We start from the raw sequence: 12,388 nt of genomic DNA, 5'->3' as shown, positions 1-12,388 counted from the left end.
TAAATTCTGTTCAAGTTCTGATTTATATTGAAAAAAATAAAATAGAGCCTTTAATTTCCAAGAATGAAGACACATCTGAGGATAAGTCTCAATGTGCAGCTTTACGGTGCCCTGGGCTATACCTATAAATGATTCATTCAGATATTATTCTATGAGTTGTATCAAATTAATATATTTCTACCATTTGTATATCTTATTAAACTTTCTATTTCACTTGCCAATGGAATTAGTTTAAAACTAATTTTCAGAAGTAGTGCACATAAACCAAAAATATTTCAGTAAATATGAGAAGCTAAACTATCATTAACAAAATTAAACTCTAAATTTATTTTAAACTCTCAATTTGAGTATTTTCAAGAGAAACTTATGTCTTCTCCATGATTTCAAGGAGAAAAGTGATAATTACACTAAGAAATCATAGAGTTGACAGCTGGGAGGACATGTTTTGTGTTTCTGTTACTGCACTGGGTCAGCTTTAAAATATTTACTTCATTTTATCACACAGAACAATTTAATAAATATATTGTGGCAGATAGGCTTGGATATATGAAAACATTATTTATTTTACTTGAAACCAAAATTAACAGCTATCTAAAATTCCTTCCTACTAATATGCTCACATAACATACAACATTTAATAATTATCTAAGATAAGAATATACTAGAAACTGGTCACACGGAGGTTAGCCTGTCACATGTGGATGAGATCATGGAATCCATGGAGATTTAAATTTTTGTTTTATCTTCCACAATGTCCTTACAAAGCTAAAGACTTGATCACCCTTATGTTTAAACTAACTAAAAAGGGATTCTTCTCTCTCAGTTACCCAAACCTTTCATTTAGACTTTACTGATCAAATGGTACTAGGCTACTCAGAATAGACATAACACATTCCCTCTGGTGGGTCGATTTTCACTTTTATGGCACTGATAAGGAGTGATATGGAGAAACAGGCATCCTTCAAGAATACGCCTCATTCCCAGGGGAAGTAAAGAGAGAATTATGAGTCAGCAGTTATCAGTATTTCATATGTGTATAACCTTTGAGAGTTTTTTTTCCTATTTCAACCAAAAATTTTTCTATTTTCTATTTTATTTCTATTTATTCCTATGTGATCCAAAAATCAAAAGCAAATTATTAGGTCTTATTCTAAGTCCTAGCTATCAGAGTACAAAAAAATTGAAGTCAACATTTCTACTAAAGGATTGAAAGGGTGTACAAAGATTTTTTTTTCCCCATAAAACATGAAAATCATAGCAAATTTTACCCCTCAACAAAGACTTCTGCTTTGGGTTTTGAGCAGAAAGCTTGTTTAGACAATGAAACTTTGATTTTCTATCCATAACTAAAAGATCCCTTAGAAATAACCAGAATTATATAGAAATAACCAGAATAGTCAGAATGCATTAGCCACAAAGAGGTTTTATAAACTTGTCACCTGATGAGATCTGTCTTCTTTCTCATGCTTGTTAGGTGTTTGAAATAATGCTTCTGAGACTAAAGGGGATGATACTCATAATTTGATTACTAATTCATATTGTTTTCCTCATTAAAATGTAGTATATTTCTTACAGAAATTTGAGAAATATAAGAATAAAGTTAAAACATTAGCCTATAATCCCACTATCTGGGAATACTTATAGTTAACATTTTAAAGTCTCTTTCTACAGTTTTATTTCCTATGTATTCACATAACTAAATACATTGTACATAACTAAATACATGTAAAATTTATACAATATTAGGATCATACTCTCTACATGCAAGTCTTGCCCCACCAGTACTGTGACTTTAATGTCATTCCTCATTTCTTTTTTTTTTTTTTTAAGATTTTATTTATTTATATGGCAGACAGAGATCACAAGTAGACAGAGAGGCAGGCAGAGAGAGAGGGGGAAGCAGGCTCCTCACTGAGTAGAGAGCCCAATGCGGGACTCAATCCCAGGACCCTGAGATCATGACTTGAGCCGAAGGCAGAGGCTTTAATACACTGAGCCACCCAGGTGCCCCTCATTCCTTATTTCTAATACCATTTTTCTCTTCAGTCCTGAAAAAAGAATCTATTGCATCCACTATTTTTTCTTATGTTATAAAGGTTTAAAAGCCACACTCTTAACTAATCCTTCTTACTTCCCTTGTTGCTAGCTTTCCCTAGCAATACAAGACAAAATAAAATGTTTTAGAGCATACCTACTGTAGTAAAAGATGATTCTTAAATGTATTAAAATGATGTGGGATGAAACTATAATTCTTCCAAAATTTTTTGAGTGTAGTTGACCCACAATGTTACATAATTATAATTTTATTAACAAGGAAAGTGAATTTTAACTATGGGCTGACAAAACTAAATATAAAAACATTTATAACATAATCATACAACAAATGGTCTTTCTGATAGTAGGTCTTTCACATCAGTAAGAGTCTACACAGGATCTTAAACAATTATTTGTTTGGAGTAAAATTATTGAACATTCACTGTTTGGTAGGTATTATACAAAATGTCTTATATTTTTGTCCCAGTACTACTATCCTCACTTTGTTGATAATAACAAGACTCAGACAGGTCATTTAATCAATTTAAGATCACCAGCTAGTACTTGGACAAACACAGGTCATTTTTGTCTGATCATCTCTCTTACTGAGTTTTAATCTTTTTTATATTTATATATTATATGTGTGCATATGCATATATACAAATATACATTTCCAATACAAATGCTTTGGTAGACAGAGGTATTGCCTCTCTCTTCTCCAATCCAGGGCTTGTCTTTTCATTTTCATATCAATGTCTTTTGGACATAAGATGGCTTAAATTTTGGAGATGTCCAAATGATTATTTTTAGAATTTTTGATTAGTGCTTTTCTTGTATCCTGTCCAAGAAATTATTATCCTCCCTATAGTCATGTAGATTTCCTCTGTTTTTCTTTCTTCTTTCTTTCTTTGTTTCCTTTTCTTTTCTTTTTACTGAGAGTTTGATAGCTATAGCTTTCTTGTAGCTTTCTATGTCCCATAATGAATTAACATCACACAAGGTGTAAAGCAGGATTGAAATTCATTTTTTTCACATGGTTATCCAGATGTTGTAGAGCCATTTCATTGATAAACTACCTTCCCATGACTCGATTATATTGGTGGGTTTTTCTGAGAGTCAACTGAACATATCTATATGCATATATTTCCAGATTCTTTATTCCACATCATTCAACTTTGCCAAGTTTCTGCCAAAACCCCATTGTTTTGATTACCAAATCTTTATAATAAGTTTTGAAATCAAATAATATAAGCCCACCCAGTTTATTCTTCTTTTACAAAATTGTTTTGACTCTTCTCTATCTTTTCTTTTTCCAAATACATGTTGGAATCAGCTTGCCAATTTTTACAACAACAAAAAAGATGGCACAAACTTTCATTGAGATTATGCTGACTCTCAGACAATGTGGGAAAGATGGCCTTCTTGATAATATTTAGTCTTCCAATAAATAAAAACCTTTATTTAGATCTTTAATTTCTCTCAGCTGTGCTATGGAGGTATCATTTTAGAGGTTTTCCCATTTTTTGTTACATTACTCTTACATCTTTTATGGTTTGGGAGGTTACCATAAAATTTTCCTAACTTTTCATTTCTACTATAAATAAATAAATTTGTTTTTATCAATGACTTTATATTCTATGGCCTTGAAATATCCAGTTACAACTTCTGGCAATTTTGCTGCTATATTTCTTAAAATTTTCTTTGTATGGAGGTAGATCAACTGTGAAGAGAAATGCTTTGTATTTTTTCTTCCCAATATTTATACCTTTCTTTTTCTTTTTCCCACCTTACTATACCGGCTCTGATTTCAGTACAAAACTGAATAGAAGTATAAGAGTGGGCATCCTTGTCTCATTTCCAAGCCTAATGGGAAACATTCGGTTTTCACCATTAAGTATGTCAGCTGTAGATTTTTTTTGTGTGTATGTGTGTGAAGATACCATTTCATAGATTAAAAAAGCATGTTGAAGAATTCATTGAGAGGGGCACCTGGGTGGCTCAGTCAGTTAAGCATCTGGCTCTTGATTTCAGCTCAGGTCATGATCTCAGAACCCTGAGACTAAGCCCTACATTGAGCTCCATGCTCAGCAGGGAGTCTGCCTGAGGTTCTCTCTCTCACCCTTCCCTCCTTCCACTCTCTCTCTCTCTGTGTCTCTCTCAAATAAATAAGTCTTTAAAAAAAAGTTTATTGAGACTTTTTGTTGATAGGGTTCCCCTCCACCCCATACATTAGAGATACCATTTTTATTGTCTTTTGGACTCATTTTTTTTTCCGATAGGAAGTCAGTCATCGATCTTAACATTATTTCCCCTATGTAACTTCTCTCTTTCTCTGGCCAATTTAAAACTTATTTTCTGTATCTCTGGTTTTCACACACCTAGGCCTATAAGGGTTGTGGTTTTGGTTTTTGGTTTTGTTCTGTTTTGTTTTGTTTTCCCATCAATTTAGGAAACAATTTTGCCATTACATCTTCAAATAATTTTTCAGGGCATTCTCATTCTCTTCTGTTGAGATTCCAATTACAACACTTTGATCAGTAAATGCAATATGTGGAACTATCTCAGGATGAGTTTCTGTTGACTACTTTTCCTTGACCATGGTCACATTTTCATGTTTTTTTGCTTGGCTAATTTTTATTATGTTTGAGACACTGTAGATGATAATGCTATAGAGATTCAAGATTCTGTTATCTTCCTCTGAAGAGGGCTGACTCTAGTTTTAGAAGGGATTTCAATTACTGACAGGTCACTCTGAACTTAGACTAGGTTTGAGTGTGTTCCTTGGGAGGGAGGATCTATCTAAATCTCAACATAATTCCCAAGCTTTTGTAAACTGGTGGAACTCAACCTCCAAATTCTATCTTCCCTAAATATCTTATAGGTGCTTGTTTTCAGGCTTTGTTAGGGTAGGTCAGAGCAGACATTTCTTCAGATCAAGGTCCCTACTATGAAGGCTCAACCTTTCTGTTTTCTCAGCTAAATATCAGAAGTGATGGCAAGGTATTAATCAGCTTGCTTCACTGTTGTGGCCTGAATCTACTCAACTCCTAGTATCTTTTAAAAATCTAACTTCCATAGTTGTAGCACTCTGATGCTTTTGCAAAGTTTCTATCTATATATATTTAGACCAGCCTTGCAAAGTACTCACAGATGGTCTGTACATGGACCTCTTGGCACCATTCCTTGCATAGAACCCTCATCTCTGGTACGCTCCGCAGGACCACTGTGCTCTACCTAGATTCCAGCTTGTTTTACCAAAGAATTGTCCTGGCAAAAAGCTGGGTTGACTGTGGGGCTCACTTAATAAATTTTCCTTCTTTCAGAGACTGCAGTATGGTATAGCTCATGCTCCACTGACTAACACATTTGCCTCATTAATATTCTTCCATTTTTATCATGGTTTATTGTATAAGTCCAGTAGCAGGCCCACTTACATAGCTGGACATAGAAATCCGATTGTGTTGTATTTATATGTGTATTTTTTTCACCTTTATAAATTATTTATCATTAGATAGTTTTTATATAATTCAGCAACAATAAACTATCATGAAGTTAACATACCCACTACAGAAAATCACGTTTTAGATGTTACTGTGTATTCTGTGATGTGAAATGTCGATACTATTGATACTAAAATTAAACTGCCAGAGAATAATGAATTACTATTCATTTTTAGTAGTTCTAAGCAAGAAATTTATTATTTCTACCATAGAGTGCTCATATAGAGTATATTATTGCTACTTATTTCACCTTTTTATATTTACCCTTAATGCTGCATTACAAATGTGTGTTAGTGGTATAGACTTTCACAATGCAGCCAAAAATTAATTAGCTAGAGATTTAATTGAAACTTTTTCCTCAGTACCAGAGAGTTTATTAATTGTGGAGTTTAACATATTGGGTGCTTTGTCCATATGGTGATGACTGAAAAACACACAGTGTAGGCGAATGTTCATCATTTTGAAATTCCACCAAAATTCGCTTATCATCACCAAAGTCTTTGTCTTCATATTGGAAATTGAGAGTAAAAATTTTTTCTGAATCACCTAGCCAAAACTTTTGTCAATATGCCACCCAAAATGTGACTGTTCAGAAATCAGTTATAATAAATTGAGGGAGATGACAAAAATCATTATACCAAAAGTTTTTTGGAACATAAAACCTGGAATAAAAGCATTCCCTGAAGAAATTAATCCGATTAACAGCACAGCCATCGAATTAAGAATGTTATTTAATTGGCTTTGGAAAATTTACCTTGTTATAAGTATAGCTGCATCCACTGAAGTCATGTCCTCTCCCCAGTTTGTTGACATCTCTAAATGTATATCATTCTTTTTGCCAAATTCTTCATGCTGCCACTTACAAAAACTCTCTAGCATCTTCTCTCCATGGTGTCCAATGTATAGATCTGCCTGCAAAAGAAGATATTTCACTTTAAGGCAAATTATTCTCAGATATACCAAAAACTAAAAACTGAGGAGACATCATGAATTACTAAAGCAGACTGCTGACCATAACAACATTAATTAGAGTCTGGAAGACATTCAGAATTAATTTAGCCTGGGCTAAAAATCTTGAAACTTTGTGAGGGCAAAATAACTACAAAATATGTTCCATGCTCTTCTGAAAAAGAAGAGAGGTGAATTAAGAATGTGGAACTTTGAGACTTAAATAACTTAATTATTTCTACAATTTAAGAACAAATGTTTTCCAAAGTTCTAGTTAAGCAGCATACTGAAAAAGTACCACAGAATATTCTCTAAAATGAATTACAGATAAGAAAAGGTTTCAAAAGCACAGGTTTAAATAAGAAAATAAAACTGTCATTAAAAATCACTTTTAAAAATTACATCTTGGAAAGTTAAGGCTTGTTGTCAGGAACCTTGGAAACTAAGAACGTTCCATTTTTAGAATAAAACCAAGGTATTAACCAAATCTAAAGGCCAGTTTCATGTATAGTTTAAGGGAGTTCGTGCATATTTCTAGATTTTCAAGTCAATAAAAAGCACACTCTTCACATTCACTTTACTTAAAAGTACCTGAACACAACTTCTCACCCCACTTAATAGGACAAAAAACTCAAGACTTTCTTACTGGAGTTTCATGGAGCAGAATAAGCTTTATCACACGAAGATTGACTTGCACACCAAGACTCTTATGTTGGAAAAGGTTAAAAACCTAAAAACAAATAAAAACAAAAATCCTGAAATAAAACTGAAAATCATATTTATATTTCTTAAAGCCCAGACATGGGAGAAGTCTCAATTTTGTTGAGATATATATATGTATATGTGTGTGTGTGTGTGTGTGTATATATATATATATCCCAACTTAAAAACATTTAAGTAATTTTAAAATTAGCTTAATAGGCAAGAATAACTTGGGTAACTCATTTTAAATACCAAGAAATTTAGACCTAGCCTTCTGAGATACTCATCACAACCTTAACTCTGTAGGCATTTCACTGGGATACAGAGGGAAGGTAGGCCTTTCACAATACTGAAGACAGCATTTTAGTAACCAAACCCTAGAATTTTTCTTAAGACCACAAAATGCCAGTGTCCTCCTTTCTTCTGAGAAACAGTCCTGAAAACTGAGCCTGCTTTATGCCACCTCCCGATTCATTCCTTGGACTATTTTTTCTTTTTTTTTCCCCAAGCTAGCTGCCAAAAAGGAAAAGGTTTTCAAAGCTCTTCTCTTCAATGCTACCCAGGAAGACAAGCTCACAGGCCACTGTTGATTAATGGTATCAGATCCTCATTTACAACTGTTTTTCCCAAAGGATGGTGTGTGTAAGCAATGCTGGAAAGCCAGATGAATTTTTATGTGGTACCTTGATTTTTTGTAAGATTTAGTATTTACTTAATTTGTAATAGAATATAAAACCAAACCCCTACTTTCAGATCTAGAACTACTTTGAAGAAACTGAAATTGGTAGGCTATGTTAGTCTACCCGGTACCAGAATGCTGGCGAGTGCTCTGGAAGTAGCTGAACATAGAAATGACAGAAGGGTGGGAAAATCTGTTCACCACTCAAGTAAGCCAAATGGTAAAAATGAGCAAAAACAGTAAAAATGGAGTTTTGTGAAACATCATATATTTATCCTTGAATCAGGGCCTCCTACCTGCCTTACATGGTAACTGGAATCATAAATGGACATTTCCCTTTGGCTTTTATTTATGTTCATTCTCCCCTAAGAACCACTCTTCACTCCAACCTTCTAATTCTGCCTTGCAGGAGGTTTAACCAACAGGGTAGGCAATTAAGTCAAAGGATTCATTTGGTGGTAAACATCTGTAAGATGCTAGGTACAAACTAGATTTTTGCAGTCCAGAAATTGTTAACTGAACTAAGCTATGTGTGATCCAGCTGATTAAAAAATGAGCTAACTGCTATTAGGTTTTACTCATAAACTAGTATTGTATCTGACATCAAATTTTACATACCTAGGTAAAAGCTCAGTGGATTACCAGCCTCCCTTTTGTTCTACCTCATAATGTATAGTACTTTGGGTGGGGCCATGCATACAAAAAATCTAACATTTCTAATTTCAGCAAATGCTCTTTTATAAGAGAATGAAAAGAAGGGCATAAACAAAGAAAGAAAAGACAAAAGAAAAGAAAATAGAGAGTTTTGCCACATCAAAATCAACAATAAGGATAGTTTCTTTTACTAGAAGATGTGAATTATTATTTTGATATCTTTTGAGATGGAGCAATTTGGCATACCCAAAGCATTTTTTTTAACTGATGTCAATAAAAAGAAAGGAACAGTAATGAGTTAATTTTTAAAGAATGTCATTATACTCACGCATTTCTTCCTTAGAGTTTTCTTGAAAAAATTCCAAGCGCACTTTAAAGTTTGCCTACCATATTTAAGATGGTTAGAATGAATCTCCTGGCTGCATCTGCTCCATGATAGGAAACCATTGCTGGGTCTGCAACCACTACAGTCTCTATGTTGTATTCTTGAGGTAATTTGTATGAATATCGTTTCCCTCTTCCACTTTCTGTTATTTTTTTAGATCTAGGTCTTCCTTTATCTGCAACAGAGAAATGGATTTTCCAGTGTAACTCCATATTGGTAAAGTGAATAAAAAAATTTCTATTTCTTCAGTGATTTTAAAAAGTGTTTATTTAATACCAAATTATGATGATTGTAATACAGTAGTGAGCAAAAAACAAAGAAGTTCCCTGCAACATGAACTCTAAAAGGGCATCTGGCTTTGGAGCATGACTTTGGAATCAAACAGACCAGACATCTACCATTTATTAGCTCTGCCACTAGGGAAACTAACATCATTCAGGTAGCCTTGGTTTCCTCATCTATAAAGTGAAAAACAGTAACATCTAGTGTTGTTCATGTCTTACAATAAGATCGCATTACTCAAATTTCTAGCACAGAGTCAATAAAATAACCCAATAAAAAAAAAATCACAATTTTCTTTTTGAAACCAGTGACAAAATAAAGGTCTACTTGCAGAAATTGCTTTAAGTGATTGCCTCACACATCCTTAATTCAGGCAGAGACCCTTAATTACTAAAACATTATGCATGGGTTACAAAAGACTTGGTTCTGTCTTCCATCAGGATCCCACAGTAGAAGTTCCTCAGGGAAATAAAGATTCTTCAAACAGAGCCAACTAAAAGCAGTAACCACAAATAAACATATTTATACATTTAAGTGCATAAAATGTAAAATTTGTTTATTAAAACATGCCACTATCAGAATGAAAAGCATGCCACCAAGTGGGAGAAGATAGTTACAATACTTTTCCATAATAAATTAAAAGCTATTCTAAATCAGTAACAGATAACCCAACTGAAAAATTGGCAAAAGACTTGAACAGACATTTCTCACACACAAGAAAAGACATCCAAATAGCGAATTAGCATATGAGAAGGTGCTCAGTCTCATTAGTCTTCAGGGAAATGCAAATTAAAACCACAATTAGTTAAATTACCTAAAATCCCCAGAATGGCTAAAATAAAGAGATGATTATATTAAGTGTTGACAAGAATGTGGGGAGAAATGGAAGTTCTATACACATACAGGCTGAGAGTTTAAATTAGGATAAACACTTTGAAAAATGGCTAGCAGTAGCCACTAAAGTTGAACACCTGCATACCCAATGACCAATGATCTAAAATATTTATTCTTCCAAAATGCATGCAAATCACATGTACAAATTATTCACAGTAGTATTTTAATAGTTCAAATAACCATCAATAATATAATGGATGAAAAATTTTGGCCTATTCATTCATACAATGTTCCAGACCTGGAATGTTCCAGAGCAAGGAAACTGAACCAACAACTGCAATGTGCAAGAACATGGATGAACTTCAAAAATATAACGCTGAGCAAAAAAGCCAATTACAGAAAAGTAGGTGGTGTATGCTTCCATTTATAGAAACAAAAGCTGGGAAGATGTGACGTTAGATGTCCGGACAGTTAAGTATTTTGGGACATCTGTGGTGCTGGTATTTTCCATATTGTGATCTGAGTGTTAACTACATGGGAAAATTTTGGGAAATTTTCATCTTCATCCTGGGAAAATTCAGCCATTGGACACATAATTCATACAGATGCATGTGATACTTCAATAATGAATTTATTATTTTAACATCTTTATTGAGATATGTACCTGACAACACAGGGAGCCACTGAAGTGTACAATTCAATTAGTCTTAATAAATTTCTACACTTGGGCAACCATCTCCACAATGCATGGTTAAATCACTGATTACCTGTTCTGTTCCTTGCTATTTATTTATCACCTCTTTTCTAAAACTTGTTCTTGGGAGCCAACATCTTTACTATATTCTTTACTATAATTTTAACGGAATCCCTAGAAGTAAACATGGGTGTTTAGTAGAGTCCTGTAGAGATAAACATGTGTGTTCAGTTGGCCATGTCTTCCTGGATGTCCCTAACTTTGTTTTGAATTTCGAAGAACTCACAGTTCTAGTCCATCATGGTGGCATCTGATAAATTGCTTTCTTTGAGTCCTGTTCCAGGTTGAAGCCCTGGCTTGTCAATCCAATTCAAGACTATTCCATTCTACTTTGCAAACTATCTATTCTACCTTTCTTGCCCTCCAACATCTTTCCATGGTGCCAGGATTAATTTATACCTTGAATTTTTGTACCACTGGTTTCCTTCTATTACTGTCTTATAGGCTTGACTGAGTTATCTCTGAAATCTAACACGAACTGGATCCCACTACCTTTGCTGGAAACTCTACTGTTCTGAGATATCTTCATTATTTACACTTTCTCCTTTTCTGACTAGCAGTGACCTAGACTAAAGTCTATTTAATGAACAGTTTTACCCAAATTATCAGAAAGAATTTGTTAACTAAGGTAACAAAAGTGTTATAAATCAAATGCAAACACGCCCTATTTAATAATTTAAAAAAAAAAAAAGCATTATACCATGAAACATGATGATGCTCAAGGACAAAAACAACAGTAGCCATCTGCAACAGGACCGCAGAGTTAGAAGTGTACTTACTGGATCCATATTTAGTGATTAAAACCAAAGACCTTGATGAAAGACAACATAAGAAATTGGTTTTATCTGTATCTTGAGGTCTATGACAATCAGACATGAATTTTGTAGTTTTTCTAATCATAATCACAAACCTATGCACAGTTAGTATATTGTTATATACACTTACAATATTTAGTAGGAGGTATTCCTACAAGTAGATGAAAAGACTTGTCTTGGCAGGGTTAACACCAAATAAACTAACTATAGGAGGAAAGTATATATGCAGCTCTCTTACAAGGATACGTCACTGACCTTGTATGTGAAAATCATGCAACAGTAGGAAGACAAAGGATGAAAAGACAGGCAAAATATTAGAAAGCAGATATCATCACATGTAAAATTAATCAGACTTAGGGGAAGAAAAGGGAGGTTGTTAGAATTATTCTCCTTTGTTGCTGTTTTTATTTGTTTTGGTTTGTGCAGGGGTGGGTGGGTGGGAGGTTGTTTGGATTTTATTTTTGAGTGACTAGGCAGATAGAAGGCAGAGGATATTAGCAGAGGAATTTGGGAAAGAAGATGATGGGTTCCATTTTAGACTGAGTAAGTCTGAAGTGTCTAAGAGATAGCTGAGTACTGGTGACTACGCACCTGACAGGAGAGGTTAACTGGGGATTGGAACTAATCAGTGTATAAGCAAGGTTGAATGCATGGGTTTGGATTACGTCACCCTTGGGAAAGCGTGTGGTACAAGAAACAGAAAGAAAAGGAGGAAACCCGAGGAAATGCTTACATTTAGGGGATGTACATATGGAACAAGATATGCCCACAGAGGAGACAGAGATGTAAGAAAAATAAGAT

The 12,388-nt window shown here is 34.0% G+C and overlaps 1 protein-coding gene across 1 annotated transcript in view; it reads right to left on the bottom strand.

Annotated features, from left to right (window-relative positions):
• ADAMTS19 (ADAM metallopeptidase with thrombospondin type 1 motif 19) overlaps window positions 1-12,388 on the bottom strand; it is a 250,022-nt gene that overhangs the window by 186,413 nt on the left and 51,221 nt on the right. Inside the window, exons 4-6 of the mRNA XM_032851974.1 lie at window positions 8,905-9,077; window positions 7,129-7,212; window positions 6,289-6,446 (exon numbers count right to left, since the gene is read on the bottom strand). Of these exons, the coding sequence (XP_032707865.1) occupies window positions 6,289-6,446; window positions 7,129-7,212; window positions 8,905-9,077 (415 nt within the window). The remainder of the gene's footprint in view (window positions 1-6,288; window positions 6,447-7,128; window positions 7,213-8,904; window positions 9,078-12,388) is intronic.

Source organism: Lontra canadensis, unplaced genomic scaffold (genome assembly GCF_010015895.1).
Source record: "Lontra canadensis isolate GAN:19392208 unplaced genomic scaffold, GSC_riverotter_1.0 scaffold5, whole genome shotgun sequence".
NCBI classification, from domain to species: Eukaryota; Metazoa; Chordata; class Mammalia; order Carnivora; family Mustelidae; genus Lontra; species Lontra canadensis.
This window is presented reverse-complemented; position numbering and strand designations above follow the sequence as displayed.